Below are 16,191 nucleotides of genomic sequence, written 5' to 3'. Positions count from 1 at the left end.
CGTCCACCCTTTTGCTGGAGCCCCGGCCACCGCCTCCGGGTGGGAGCCCCGGGGCCCTGACGGGCCGCAACACCCCGCCACGCGGGCCGGGCCGGGTCCCGGGCTCTCGGAGGGCCCACCCTGGGGCCGGCTGGGCCCCGACCCACAAGAAAAGCGCGCCACGCAGGTGGACCCCTCGGCCTCCCTCGCCTCCCCTCGCCCTTCCGGCCCAGGGCCCCCTCCCGGAGCTGCAGCGGCCGTTACCTCCATCCCCGGCGCTGGGGCTTCGCCGTCGCCGGCTCCAGCCATTCTGCGCAGTCACTGCGGCGGCTGCAAGGGCTTGTGGGGGCTGGGGGCGGGGCCTCGGCGGGGCGGGGCTTCTGCGGCGCCCAGGGGAAGGAGGCGGGGCCTCAGCGACCCCACTAGCAGACCACCTCCCAGAAGTCTCTGCGGCCCGCTCCAGTCCTTCTGTCCTGTGGGGCCGCCGCGGCTGCAAGGGCTTGTGGGGGCCGGGGGCGGGGCCTCGGGGAAGCCGCCGCGACCCCACCCTGCAGTCCGCCTTACAAAATCGCTGCAGCTGCGGCTCACGTTGAGCTCTTTCCTTACAGGGGCGCCGGAGTGTTTTGTCCTCTTTTCCCCAAAATACTTTTGTTGACCTTAATGACGCTTTAGGGCCTATTTCTCGTGGCAGCACAGAACAATGATAATAGTACCTACAATCTTAAATTTGTTAGGATTAAATGAGATCATACGAGATACCTAAGTGCGTAGTGTATCCAGCAGGTGGGTGGTAAATACCCACCGTCGTTACTACTACTAGCCTGATTGGGTCAAGCGAAGGCAGCAAAGAAACAGTGAAGTAAGCTTGTCTTAGAAGCCGTTGTAGGGTCCCTTACAACAATGGACTTCATCAGCTAGAAAAGGAGTCCTAAATCTTGCTTAGGGCTGGTACAAATGTATGATGCAAACTTCATCATCTTCTGCATCTTCTTCATCACCTTCTGCATCTCCTTCCTCAATTTACCCAGTATTTTAAAAAGTATTACTCTCGGTAATGTCTCCCAGAGACGGGCCCCAAACTCTCAAAGGGGATAACGGAAAAAATACAGTATTTAGGTTATGGGTAAGAGGATCACGATGGCAGGAAAAAAGGCCTGGCTTACGGCAGAATTTCTGGTATGTTTGTACCTCTTAACACAAGGGTCTTAAGAGTTAAAGACTTGAGAATTATGGGAGATGGTAATGAGTGTGGAGATACTGTATCCAGTATAACAAATCTTACTTTATAAAACAAATATATCCAATAAAAATGTTTCAACGTTTTGTAAATCAAATGTTTTGTGTGTGGGACCTAGTTTTCTAAAGCACACAGTCATCTTAACATTCATGTTAAGTCTCTGGATTTTCCCATTTTCTCTGCCAAATGTTGACCCCAATGCTCAATAATTTCCATGTACGAGACAGCAATTACTAAATGGTTACCCCAAAATAGAGATGAATGGCAGGATTTTGAAAGCCAAGCTTTCTTCTTCCCCTAAACTTCATTTTCTCACTTTCTCCGTCTTTTCAGCCTACTTTAAACAACAGGGACAACTTCTGTCACATATGCCAGCTCGTCTCGGACTTCTCTGTGCAGGTGGAACCAGCCTATTAGTCCACTCAAGGCTGGGTGGCTGACACATTTATTTTCTCACAGTTCTGGAGGCTAGAAGTCCACTATCAAGGTGCCAGCACATTTGCTGTCAGTTGAGAGATCTATTCCTAGATTATAAAGGGCCACTGGCTCTCTGTATCCTCACATGGGAGTTGGTGGGAGAAAAGGAGAGAGACTGAGCAGCAGCTCTGATGTCTCATAAGGGTACGAATCCCACCATGGGAGCCCTTGCCCTCAGGACTTCATGTAACCGAATTACCTCCAAAAAGGTCCCATCTCCAAATTCCGTCACAATGGGGGTTTGGACTTCAACAGATGAATTCTGGGGACACAATTCAGTCCACAGCCCTTAGTAAATCAACCACTCAAGAATACTAGGGATTTTCAGTTTGGAGTTCATAACCAATAATTAGTATGAAGGCTGGTTCTTGAGAATAAAATGAATAGTAGACATTAGTTTATTTAAGGTTTTGAATTTTTTTCAATATACAAGTCAGTGAAGCTTCACTTATAAAATAACACATGATAGTACAAAAATGGTTTAAAAAGTGACTCATTTTATTACCAAATCAATTTCAATAGTAACAAATTTCCTTAAACATATCAGGTAGCTTCTGGAAGATGTGTTAAATGATGAAAAAATGGGCGACCGTGAACACACCCTTTAATTTCATGTCCAAATTGGTCCTTCATTCTATAGATAATGTCTTGGACGTCCTCTTTGGATAAGTACATAGGCAACTGTCTAGACAGACGCACTGCTTCTCCCTGTGAAGAGAAAGCCATATATTTTACTGTGACATACCTTGAAGCAGACACCATGTTATTCCTGGTAAGAAAGAAGACAGAAAATAGATTATAGTTTTATTATCCACTCAGATATTAAACACAAATTATGTGTTAGTCACTGTTGCAGGTTTTATACCGTGGAGAGTAAGACAATATCCTTGCTCTTATGAAATTTATAGTCTAGTGCAGAGAAACAAAACAGATAAAAAGACAAAATTTGGGGGTGCCTAGGTGGCTCAGCTGGTTGGGCATCCAACTCTGGATTTCAACTCAGGTCATGATCTCTGGATCATGGAATTCTGGTATTAAGCCTGGGGCTGGGCTCTGTACTGGGAGTGAAGCCTACTTGGGATTCTCTCTCTCTCTCTGTCTCTGTCCCGTACTACCTTCTGCCCCATTTGTACTTTCTCTAAAAAAAAAAAAAAAAAAAAAAGACAAAAAAATTTCAATGAGTAATAATGCACAAAATTAAACTGGTCAACGTAATATTGATTTTGTGGTTAGGAAAAGCTTCCTCAAGGAGACATTTAAGTTTCAATTTAGATAAAAAAAAATCATGTAAAGATCATGGGGAAAGAAAAGCATTTCAGGTAGAACAGAACTGAAGGGTCAGTATGTGTATAGCAGCTACTAAAGGGAAAAGAGAACTAAGAAAGGGAATTAGGTAGGGGCCAGATCACCCGTCAGGATAGGGTTCAGTTTGGGCTTTAAACTGAATGCACGGTGAAGTAACCAGAGGGTTTGAAAGCAAGAGCCTAATATTTGCCTCATACTTTAAAACAATCAGTCGCACCGCCATTTAAAGTATGGTTTGAGGCAGGTCAAGAAGAGAAATGCAGGGTGTACTGCAGGCAATCACTACAGTCCTGGTGAGGTGGTGAGTTTTTGACTAGGGTGACAGCAGTGGAGGTGGAGGGAGGTATAAAGACTCCTGACAACAGGGCACCTGGGTGGCTCAGTTAAGTGTCTGACTCTTGATTTTGGCTCACCATGATCTCCGAGTCATGAGATCAAGCCTCCCATTGGGCTCCATGCTGGTCATCCTGCCCACTTAAGATTCTCTCTTCTTCTCTTAAAAAAAAAAAAAAAAAAAAAAAAAAAAGTCCTAACATGAACGGGAGGTAGAGGCAAGACTTGCTGATGAACTGGTTATGAAGGATACAGAATCAAGAATAATGTCTACATTTTTGGTATGACAATAGTGTTTTCTGAGATAGGAAAATCTAAACGTTTAGGAGTAAACAGTATTAGCAAAGCTGGTTTCTTTAGCTGGTTTCTTTAAAGATTTATTTTAAAAAGGGACGTCTGGGTGGCTCAGTGGTTGAGCGTCTTCTTTGGCTCAGGGTATGGTCCCGGAGTCCCAGGATCAAGTCCCTTATCGCATTCCCCTGGAGGAGCCTGCTTCTCCTTCTGCCTGTGTCTCTGCCTCTCTCTGTGTGTCTCTCATGAATGGATAAAAAAAAATCTTAAAAAAAAAAAAAAAGATTAAAAAAAGTATTGTACTTCAAAGAGCTTGAGGCTAATATTATTCTAACCACATTCCTTCTCCCATTATCTTTCAAACCATCCTACTCCTTTCCAACTAAACCATCTCAATCCCTCCTTATTGCTCTGCCCCACCAGCACCCTTCTTGTCATCTTTCCCTAATTAAGGTACTAATAGTAAGACATTAAGGATACTAGCTTCCTGTATTCCTTTTTGATTCCTACTAGAACCTAATTCATCTTTAAATTCATCTAGGATCTAACACCATTTCTCATTTACATTATGGGTTCAGTGTGCTCACTCACCCCCTTGTCCTACCATATTCATCCTGTTAATCCCTACGCTTGGATAAATTGTACCATTCACTGCTGGAAAATCACCAAACTGTCCTGGCTGGATCCAATACCAATGTTAGCTCTTAGGAGTGCTCAATGCCATTTGGACATCTTAGTCTCTCTACTCAATCTTCTCTTACGGTACTGATAATTCTTACTTTCAGATCTTCTCTATTACACTCAAATCCCCAATACCTCCCCAGCCCCTTGACTCTCATTTGCTAACTTCTTCTATACCTTTATAAATGTGTCAGACATGACTTCTCTCAAGTTTATCTCAAAATATTTTTACTTCCACTTACCCTCTCTTCTCTTGATTGAGAGAACAGAGAACAGTTTCTCCTTTCTAAAGCTAATATCGTTATCCCATCTTCCTTCTTGGCTCTTTCAGAACATCTGCTCTCCGATTTTTTGTCAGTCTCTTCCACCAACAAAAGAGACAAGCCAATTTCTCTTTTCTTCTTTTCACCACCATATGACCTGCTGCCTGCACTTTTTTTACCACTGCCCCACTCTTTAGCCATTGGCAAGTTTTCCATCTGGACCACTTTCCTATTATCATTGCCATCTAGCAGCCATACCTGATGGTCTTCTAGAACTATTACCCTATAGAGGATGTGATACTACTACTTACCCATTTTTAAATTTCTTTCCTCCCTTGTCCTTTATATCTAGCCCCCTACTGGATTTTCTTTACTGTCCTATATTTACTTATAATTCTTCTTACTCAGCTTGACCTTAAATGGAAGTATTTCTGTAGATCTTGTAGAAGTTATTTTTTCCTAGACTCCATTCCTTAATTATCAATCCACAATGGATTTAATGTAATGAGAGGTATAACATTAATAAAAAATATTTATATCTGATCCCAATCACTTTCTTGGTTATTTTGAAATCATATTTCATCTTACATAGTTTCAATACACAAAACCCTACCCTCAACCTTCATTTAAGTTTATACTATCCCTTTCACAAGAAAAGATTCCTTTTAAGTCATTAGAAATGATCAATGTTAAATTGCTCCCACAATAAGCTAGAAAGTTCCACAAGTCAAAACTTTTGAAGGACTTACAGAATGCTGCGGAATAAGGATCCAAGATAGGGTTTACTACAACCAGTCTATGATATGAAATTTTTAACAGAGTTTTCTTTTTTTTAGTAGTATTTCTTCTTGCAAACAGATAATAAACATTACAGAAATTTTCCTATTTTGTAAGTTTACCATCTTACCAAGAAATAGTGAAGTATGTTAAAACTTAACCAACCTACATAATCTAATAATGCATACCTCTAAATAACTTATCACTTTTCGAGGTCTACATTCATAAACTTCTTTTGCATTTTTGTTTAATATAGCATTAAGAATTTCTTTTAAGTCCGTCACTCCATAGAATGGGAGGCAATTAGCCATTTCTTCTATTTCCAAGTAGTCTTCAGCAATGGAAACACCTAAAAGAAAAATAAGTAAAACCAAATGTAGATATAGTTAGTTTTGTTTAAATTATATTCCAGAAAATATCTATTAAAAACAAAATCACTGTTAAAACAGTGAATCTTCCTTAGAATTTAATATAGTCTTGGGGATCCCTGGGTGGTGCAGAGGTTTAGCGCCTGCCTTTAGTCCAGGGCACGATCCTGGAGACCCAGGATCGAATCCCACGTCGGGCTCCCAGTGCATGGAGCCTGCTTCTCCCTCTGCCTGTGTCTCTGCCTCTCTCTCTGTGTGTGACTATCATAAATTTAAAAAAAAAAAAAAGAATTTAATATAGTCAGGACTAAGTTTTATTCCTTAGTTGGAGAACAAATAATGATTTCCCATAGGATTTCACATTAAGTCATAAGTGCTCATAGACACCACATGTGCTTTATATCATTTCATTTAATCTCAGTTATTGTACTTCTGTTCTCTACATTTGCTTAGAACATTTCTTACTTTGGAGAGAAAATGGAGCCCCATGATATTTATTAAAGTAAAACTGCCTTAAGTGTTTTAACAACTGGTGCTATTCAAATTCTATTCTACTAGTTTAATACTAACTTAAAGGTCGGAATTATTTCTATGATTATTTTAACTTACAAATTGTAAAAATACATAGTAATTTATTTTTCCAGCCTTATTGAGATATAATTGATAAACACTAAGTTTATGGTGTACATAGTACTTATTTGATACACATATATTGTAAAATGATTACCACTACAGAAACTTATTAATAAAGTACTAATTTGAAAGAACGAAACACTAATGTTTACTCAAAATATTTTAGTTAAACAATATTTAAAACTGATATTATTAAAGCGACTTTAAGTAATTTAGGACGCCTGGCCTGACTGGCTCAGTGGTTGAGCGTCTGCCTTTGGCTTAGGGCATGATCCCGGAGTTCCAGGATTGAGTCTCACATCGGGCTCCCTGCATGGAGCCTGCTTCTCCCTCTGCCTGTGTCTCTGCCTCTCTCTCTGCGTCTCTCATGAATAAAAAAATAAATAATTTAGTGAATAAAATAAAACTAAAAAACAGCTACATGATTAGATATATTTTGGGGTAAACTATCCATAATAGCATAAATTCCAAAAGATAAATTTGGCTTTAGAATGAATTTTAAGATGTTGCCAAATAGCAGAGATCTGACTTCTCTGGCTCTATCTGTGCACCAGTGTTCTTAATATTGAAGTCCACACCATGTTAGCTAGAATTAAGAAAATGAAACTTCAATGTTGGGTAAGTGGTAGCTATATCAACAGATGAATAAAAAAAGACGAGTGATGTGGCTTGAAGAGTTTCAGATTCTGAGATGTCAGTAATCTGTTTCCAGTTACATATCACTTCCTTGGCTTGGATAAGATGCAGTGGTGGTACACTAAACAGAACAGGCATCCCTGGAAACAACTGGAGAGTAACAGAAGATCTATAATCAAGCATTAAGGGACAGAACACAGAGTTTGATCAAGAGAGACAAAAAGAGTTTGAGCAACCAGGGGAATTTAAATGAGACTTGACACAGGCTTTACATAGGCAAAGAGGAAGAAGAATATTATAGTTCACATCTTTTTACATATATATAGATAAGGAAATGACAAAAATAATCAGTCCAGAGATTTCGTCATTGCTGGTTCTTTACCTTTTATAGTATGATTAGACTGAAAAGTCTAATACTGACTACATTTGCCCTGGAAAATCATACACATTTCACAGAATTACTTGTGGATATGGGCAAAGTATTTGGCAAAGGTGAGGGAATTGAGCAATATTTCAATATTTTAATCGCATTTACAAAATTCTGATATGGAAACATACAGACATTTGGGACTATGTAACAATAAACTTTTAAGAATTTTCCATAAGATTCTGTGAAATGCTTCTCAGTTTTCAGGGAAAAACGTCAAATGAGTAAGTGGTTTGACAAGTTTTCACTTCTTAAAATATGCAATTCTTATTGATGTAGAACAAAAAACTATCCCAATTAACAAGCAAAATCCTTAGGATCACATTAAGAACCTTTTCCCTCAAAGCCAAATGTATTCCTCCTCTCTTTTAAATGCCTTTATCATTTAAAAATGTTTTGTGACAACTGGTGTACTGCTCTTCCAAAGTTAGTCCAAAACAAACTCTCACTAAGAGGAGAAATGGTCTTTAAGAAAAACATGACAAAAATTAATGATGGAAAAATAAGTCTTAAAAGAGGAAAACATGAGTTTCTAATTTCATCTGTTACTGGTAAGATAAATAATGCTGACAACAATCTAAAAAAAGTTAATTCCAATCAAATCAAGTCAGTTTGCAGATGACTCTTATTTTTATATCTTTGGTGCCATGCAAAGTACCTGGCGTTCAAAAGGATTTAAAAAACACTACCCCATAAGCTAAGAGCTGAAAGCATCTGTCAGACAGAAACTTACTGAGTAATGCATAAATAAACATGCTCTTGGAAAAGACAGGATATTTATCCTAACTTAAAAAAAAATTGCTGTGACAATATCTTTCATGAAAAAAATGGTACCTGTCAGAAATATCACATTAGAAAAACAAATTAAGAAAAAAATATCACACATGTACCTATACACACCTCTTGCTTCACACTTAAATTAAAATGATGCTAGAGGTCTCAAGGAAGAAAAGACTTCTGGGAGGACTAAAAGAAATGACAAAAAGGGGTACTGGAAAATGGGAAGAAAGAATATTCCTTTGGCAAGTACTATGCTGATTTCTTTATGTACCTCCGTAACTGCTCACAACAACTTTACTAAGTAAATATCTCAATTTTTATAGGAAGCAATATAATAAATTAGTTAAAAGCTAGGGTAAAGGCACTTAGGTTCAAATCCTGGTTCTACTACTAACTGGTACCCTTAAGTAAACTTCACTGTGCCTTGCTTTTTCCACCATTAAAATGGAGACAGTAACAGAACCTACTTCATAGGGCTACTGGGAAGATTAAATAAGTTAATACATTTAATATTTAGATTAATGCCCTGTACATCATAATTATTCAGTAATTAGTAGTTGTTATATGAGAAAGCATTGAGGTCAACTGACTTTCCCAAGAATACACTTTTTAAATGGCAAAGTTGAGATTTGGACTAACTCTCTTCACTCCAAATCTAAATATCCAAGATTGAGATAGAAGGTAAGAAGTTCAGGGCATGTCCTCCTAAAACTGTAAATAAAAGTCAACAAAATTAAAGTGTAAGGTACCAAAACATTATTTATATATACTTAATTTCATAGTTTTGTACGACTGATTTTACTTATTTTCTTTTTCTGTCTCAGCAAAACATTCCTATAAAAATATTCAACACTGTTTTGGTTGAACTTTGTTTTTCTACATCTTGGTCATGACAAATTTAGGAGCAGGCAGGACGGGGGACAGTGGAATCCCTACTCTTCATGGACCCTTGATACCAGATGAAGGGAAAGTAATAGGACAAGACCAGCCTAGGCAGTTAGGGTAGAAAACAGTTAAGTATGAGAGTTATGAAGAACAGAGAAGGGACCAACCAGGAAAATGGAAGTGTCCTACTCAGAAGGATTTACTTTTCTCTACACCCAGTGAATTGCCATGGAAAGAAAATAGTGTTATCATAGTCTTTTCAGCAAAGCAATGGAATCAAATCATTCACTCTCTAAATAGATTACTGATACTATAAATCTAATTGTCAAAATAGGTAAATCCTTTAAAAAAAAGATGTCCATTTTTGTTAAACCTTTCCAATGTACTACACATTTCTTTCATCTAAAGGAGTATTCAATAATTCAAACAAAGTAGGCACTCTGCATATTGTGACAAAAGATGTTAAAAATTACAGTGAAACTACTCAGTTATGAAAACACAAATGCAAGGTAACAGACTGAAAGAGATGCCAGATTTACTAGTTTCAGACAGAGATGACCTTTTTGAAATGCCTGTTACATAGCTGACACTGTACATTTGGTGAGACAAAACCATACCCTAATATGTATATGAAACTCAAATCTAACTTCTGGAACAAGACTTATTTTTCCTAGTCAGGAAATGGTAAACCACATCATCATACCTGGTATCCATTTTATCTTGAAACCGTTTGCTGTAAGACGAGGATCGGACAGGTAAGTCGATCCACTATATCTCTGATCATCTGTGGTCATTTTACATAACATCTCTAAATAATGAGATCCATTAAAAAGACTGTAAAAGAAATTACGGTCCTTTAACTTATTAAATATGTAAAATGAAGAAGATTTAATTCAAAGGCCCTTTAAAGAACCAGTAGGGCCTAAAGCAGGGTCATAAGCAGGAAGGAGTTTGCATATAATAGTATATTATTATTATATGTTATGTTTAATAAAATGTACATCAATATCTAAAAAAACAAACAAAGGCCCTTTAAAAATGATCAGTAACTAAAATGATATAAGTAGCGCTGTAACAAACTTTGCTTTTTTATCTCTGGTAATATCTTATAGAAAACCTGCTATATACAGTGTATAGAAAGGAGGAAGAATGGACATAAAAGACAGTTTTTATCTTTTAGAACATTACAAATTAATGTGAAATCAAAAACTGTGCACTCTCTATAGAATACAAATGAAATTTTATTTATAAATAATGCCAGTTATATTATAAGATTGTTATGAAGATAAGATCAAGGGTTTAGTAAAGTTCCTATCATATGGTAAATCCTCAGCAAACAGTAGCTATTGTCATTATTACTGAGCTCTTACTTTGTATTTTATAGATACCTAAATTACTCCATTCAGAGAAAAACACCAGAGTCCGCATTAGAACCATGGTGAGAAAACTGAGCCCAAGTCATAATCACCCTGTCTTTGACTTAGTTTTGAAAAACTTACATTAATTGTGGTGGGCATGTCACATTCCAAAAGAAGGATAAAAACAATTTTGAATTCAGCCTACTGCTGTCCATGTTCAAATAAGAAAGCTTTGTCAGGCTAGTATGGGCCCCAAATAATAGTTTTTAATGTATTTGTTTTTGAGTAACAGAATATCACAAAGGAAAACATCTTTAAATACATATAATTTATATAAGTACAAAATGATTTTTAAGATATAAGTGAAAGTTCACAAATATCTTTAAGAAAAGTATATCAAGTTTAAAAATTCAGATACACTCTAGCTCTTTTTAAGAAAAGAAAGTATTTTGTTTTTTTTTTTTTTTAGGGAGCAACAACTCCTTTACTTTATTTCTTCCCCTTGCAAAGGGAGATTCAAGTTGAGCGGCAAGGTTTTCCTGCCCCCAAGTGCCCTACTAGACAAGTGAGTGCAGACACCAATCCTGGGATGGGTAATAGCACAGGCCTCAGAACTTGCCTCAAGCCCTGAGCTGCAGCAGCTGTTTGTATCAGTAAGTCAACATTAAACCCACCAGAAAAGAGCAGCACCACTCAAAGACCTGGGGACCAGCTGGGCCTGAAGCTTTCAGGTGGACCAGAGGCAGGGTTCTTAGTGATAAAAAAGTCTCAAGACAACTGGCCACTTCAGCTTGGCTGGATGGAGCCCACTACAATGAAGGTCACCTCTGTGTATAAGGCCAGCTCAGTTATCTGAAGAAAACTAAAACACACTGGTCTTTCAGAGAGAAAGAACCAAATTTTTTATCAGATTTTTAAACTGTTAATATAGCTCAAATCTGTATTAATTCTTTTTCTAATCTTTGACAGTTTGCTAAGCCAATCTTAAGAGAATACTATGAAAGATGCTGGATTTTGGTGAATGCAAATACTGTTGCCTTAATTAAAAAGATAGCTCTGACAAATGTTTTCCTATGTCCTGGCCCTGTTTTTCCCTTCTCGTAGCAGGGCTTTTTAAGAAAATATATTTATAACGATTTTATTCATTTATTTGAGAGAAAGAAGAGTGCGTGCACACACAGGAAGAGGGAGAAGCAGACCCACAATAGGGAGCCTATTGTGTAGCTTGACCCCAGGGTCCTAGGACCATGACCTGAGCCAAAGGCAGACACTTAACCCACTGAGCCACCCAGGTGCCCTGTAGCAGGGCTTTTTAACACAAGTTTTAATATACTGTATAAAATAAAAATTTATTTTATTAAAATTTATTCTTGGGAGTTCTTAAACAGTTATCTAGTGATGTGTCCTAGAGAATAAACCCTCAATCTCTAATTTTAGGTTTTTATCTCCTTTATCATCCATATGATTCTCTCTTGTGTCAGATCATAAAAGAAATATTAAATATAAAAAAGGGAAATGTTAATAGGTTGTTAGCTATTTATTTTTACAGAAAACAATCTGCTCATGTAGGATATAAAAGGGATATATTCCATTTTGCAATTTATAGCAGAATCAGTTCAGACAACAATCATCAATGGACCATTGATGGAAATCATTAAATGGAAAGGTTGATAGAGAATTTTAAGGTATCAGAGCAGACTGTCAACGGCTGAACGCAGTGATAAGTACCTTTCGATGTGATGAAACATGAAGCACATAGCACAACCTATTAAACAGTCTTACCAGAGAGTAGACTCTAAATCTATTCAACCATCCTGAGCTAACTTCTGTTTACATATGGGAGAGGAAAAAACAAGTTGATCACCACCATGAAGTAGCAAAGGGATAAACGGAGACAGTAGAATATTCTAATGAATAAGTGACTTAGTATCAACAAGTTAATGGTGTGGTATTTAGAAGAGATTTAAGAGACAGACGAAATTTAATACCTGGACCTTGTTTTAGATATAAACTAAACTTAGTAATTTAAAAACTGTAACAAAGACATTTTGAGACAATGAGGAACACTTCCAAGAAATTAATATTGTGAAAAATAAGAAAAAGTCATTGTGGTTAGGCAAGTTATTTTTAAGAGAAAGAAAGTGAAAGATATTTGGGTGGCAACTGTCTAAAAGACTAGGAAAGAGGGACACTTGGGTGGCTCAGTGATTGAGCATCTGCCTTTGACTCAGGGCGTGACCCCGGGGTCCTGGGAATCGAGTCTTGGGTTGGGCTCCCTGCAGGGAGCCTGCTTCTCCTTCTGCCTGTGTCTCTGCCTCTCTCTGTGTGTCTCTCATGAATATATAATAATATACATATATATATTTGAAAGGACAAATAGACAAATGTGGCAAAATCTTGATAACTGTTCATAAAGGCTCTCACTATATAATTCTATTTTGGTATGTGTCTGAAATGTTAACAAGTGTACAATGAGATGAGAGAGTCATGGTAACCTAACTTCAAAGTTATCCTAGAGACAAGTCACTAAATTACAGGAGAACTGAGACTGGTGGTTATTAACTGCAGAAGTAAACTATCTAGAATATTCTACAGTTATTTAAAAACAATTCCATTAAAGATTAGAAAATCAAGTTTTAAAAATATTCTTTGATAAACTTTTCCCTATCGGAAGACACTTCCAACTTTTTACTGTCAGTTTCTACCTAGTATTAATTGATAAATGCGTTGAGAGCTGAAAAAAGAATTCTACTATTTCACCATACCTCTCTGTTAATATAATTGGCTTTTCCAGGGGCTGTGCAGGAAGTTTATGATTCTCAATAAGTCTTTTAAATAGCAGGGCTTCTTCCACTCTGTAAGGATTTAATAACATCACCTCTGTTTTGGATGTAATTAGCCACGCATCAGGAAACTTGAGATTGTGGATCAAGCAAAGTTCTTCCTTATCTTCTAAGTCAAATTTATGTTTTTTTAAATTTTTTTTTAAGTTTTCCATAGAAAAAGGGATCTGAACTACTTTAATGTTTTGAGTTTTTTTTTCAATATGGGATTGAAAGAGCTCATCAAGTTTTGGCTGATTAGACAATGAAGTTTTCAACTTGTGCTTCTGTGCCAAATTCCATGCACTGGTGGGCTTTATCTTTTTTCTGCCATCTTTTAATGATATTTGTGACTCCTGTTCAATGGCTCTCTTGATTTGCCTATTGTATCGTTCCAAATCTTTAGTAGCCTTTTCTTCATATCTATGAATAAAGAAAAAATAGAACTCATGAGGTCATAATCTGAAATATATTAGCCATCTGAAGTAAATTTTATGAAAAATAAAGAGCTGGTATTCCAAGTCTGATGATGAAGGAACTTGTAGTGGATTAACCCTCCCATACATAACTAGAATAACTCCAAACAAAATATAAAAATCAACTATTGAAAATGAGCACTGAAGAGTAACCAAAAAACAGGTAGATATGGGAATGGATTCAACATTCAAAAAAAGAGATCCATATTTATATAGCTTTTACCCAGAGGGCACTCCCCAGCATTAAAGGGAGTGCCAGGAACTCAACCAATAAGCTTCACTCTTTTTTTAAAAAAGTTTGTAATTTTTTATTATTTTTATATCACCTAGTATTACATTATGTAAGTTGCACTCTTATTAGCTTCAATCACCAGAACAGAGTTCCTTGTTTCCAAAACAACTGAAAATTGAAGGAGAAAATCCCATACATGGAAGCCTAGAGGAAAACAACTGCTAGAATGTTAAATGAGCTAAACAGAGATTTTAGTGACTGCCTACTGCAGAGCAAATGGAATTTGGGGCTTGAATTCTATATAATCAGATGGTTTAGTAAACACTTTGGGCTTTAAATTAAAACTGGAGGAGAGCTACATCTTAGGGTAAGGAAAAAACTATGTCCTAGAACTAAAGTAACTGCCCTGAGATTAAGCGCAAAATTTAAACAGTCTCTCTCTAAGAGAGTATAAAACAGCCTCCACAAACTCAATGTTATCTGTCAGTAACTTCAATATTTGGCAGAACAAACACCAATACTTTTTAGAAGAAGGCAGCAGAATCTAGAATTTCTTCAACATATCACCCACAATGTCCACTATATGATATTATCATTCAAGCAATAAAATGGGAAAATGTGAGTCATGGCCAAGAGAAAAAGGGGTCAGTGAAAAAACACCTCAACATAACTCAGATGTTGGAATTTGAAAAAAAAATTTTTTAAATAGGTTTTTATAATATTTAAGCCCTTAAAGGAGAACATGATCATAATGAGAGAACAGAAGAGGATCCTAAACAGAGGAAGGAAATTATAAAGAGGAACTAAATGGAAATGGGAATTCTAGAACTAAAAAATACATTATCTGAAATGGAAAATTCCCTGGGTAGGCTTAACAGCAGATCAGAGATGGCAAAAGAAAGGGCCAACAGACTTGAAGAAAGAGCAGAAATTATCCAATCTGAAAAAAATAGAGAAAAATCATGATTAAAAAAAACCCTCAGTGGCCTATGGCACAAGCAACCTAACATAAATGTAATTGGAGTCCCAGATAGAAAAATATAAAGATGAAGAGAAAAAAAAGAACATTTGAAAAATATTATGGCTGATAATTAGGCAATTTGAAAACATGAATTATTTTATAGATCCAAGAAGGTCAGTAAACTTCAAGCAGGATAAATACAAAGAAATCCACAGCCTGGTATATTAGATTCAAACTGCTTAGAACCAAAGACAGACAAAATCCTTGAAATCAGTGAAAGGAACAAAAAAGGAACTACAAAAAAAGAATACCACAAATGATGGATATAATTTTTCATCAGAAGTAATGTAGAGTAAATAACATCTTTCAAGTGCCAACAGAATCCAGAATTCAATGATACAAAGCAAAAATGTCTTTCAAAAATGAAGATGACATAGACATTTTTGGATAAAAGAAAGCTTAGAATCTGTTGCCAGCATAATTGCACTATTAAAGAGTTGACACCGTATAGAAACTGATCTATAGGAAAAAAGGATGAGCACCAAAAATGCTAACTACGTAGGTAAATAGAAAAAATGGATCTTAAAAAATTTTTTCATTTCTTTGAAAGATAACTTTAAATTTTTTAAAAATAGCATTTTAACCATATGATTTCACTCTTGTGGAATTTAGGAAATAAAACTGACAAACATAGGGGAGGATAAAAAAAAAGAGGGAGACAAACCATAAGAGACTCTTAACCAAAGAAAACAAACTGAGGGCTGCTGGAGGGGTGGTGGGCGGTGGGATGTGCTAAATGGGCGATGGGTATTAAGGAGGGCACTTGCTATGACGAGCACTGGGTGGTTTTTTTTTTTTTTTTTTTTTTTTTTATGGTAGTCATACAGAGAGAAAGAGAGAGGCAGAGACACAGGCAGAGGGAGAAGCAGGCTCCATGCACCGGGAGCCTGATGTGGGATTCGATCCCGGGTCTCCAGGATCGCACCCTGGGCCGAAGGCAGGCGCCAAACCGCTGCGCCACCCAGGGATCCCAGCACTGGGTGTTATATGTAAGTGATGAATTACTAAGATATAACTAATATTATACTATGTTAACTAAATGGAATTTAAATAAACAACAAAAATAAAGCATTTTAAGGTGAGTTTTATATTGTATATAGATACAAAATATATGACATCAATTGCACAAAGGACAGGGGTAGTAAGTGGGATTATTCTTGCAAAGTTCTTATATTCTCTGTACCTGGAACCCTAATAGGGTTAATCTAGT

The 16,191-nt window shown here is 37.1% G+C and overlaps 1 protein-coding gene across 8 annotated transcripts in view; it reads right to left on the bottom strand.

Moving 5' to 3' along the window:
- Positions 1–2,170: 2,170 nt before the first annotated feature.
- Positions 2,171–16,191, bottom strand: part of PMS1 (PMS1 homolog 1, mismatch repair system component) — a 109,791-nt gene continuing 95,770 nt past the window's right edge. For 6 of the 8 annotated variants that reach the window (XM_041737365.1, XM_041737361.1, XM_041737366.1 and 3 more), the window contains exons 10-13: positions 13,196–13,675; positions 9,776–9,906; positions 5,532–5,692; positions 2,171–2,401 (exon numbers count right to left, since the gene is read on the bottom strand). In XM_041737365.1, coding sequence (XP_041593299.1) covers positions 2,237–2,401; positions 5,532–5,692; positions 9,776–9,906; positions 13,196–13,675 — 937 coding nt within the window. In that variant the 3' untranslated portion in view covers positions 2,171–2,236. Of the gene's footprint in view, positions 2,402–5,531; positions 5,693–9,775; positions 9,907–13,195; positions 13,676–16,191 lie in introns of those variants that run through there. The other 2 variants (XM_041737367.1, XM_041737368.1) reach the window with 2 other exon arrangements.

Source organism: Vulpes lagopus, chromosome 22 (genome assembly GCF_018345385.1).
Source record: "Vulpes lagopus strain Blue_001 chromosome 22, ASM1834538v1, whole genome shotgun sequence".
NCBI lineage: Eukaryota > Metazoa > Chordata > Mammalia > Carnivora > Canidae > Vulpes > Vulpes lagopus.
This window is presented reverse-complemented; position numbering and strand designations above follow the sequence as displayed.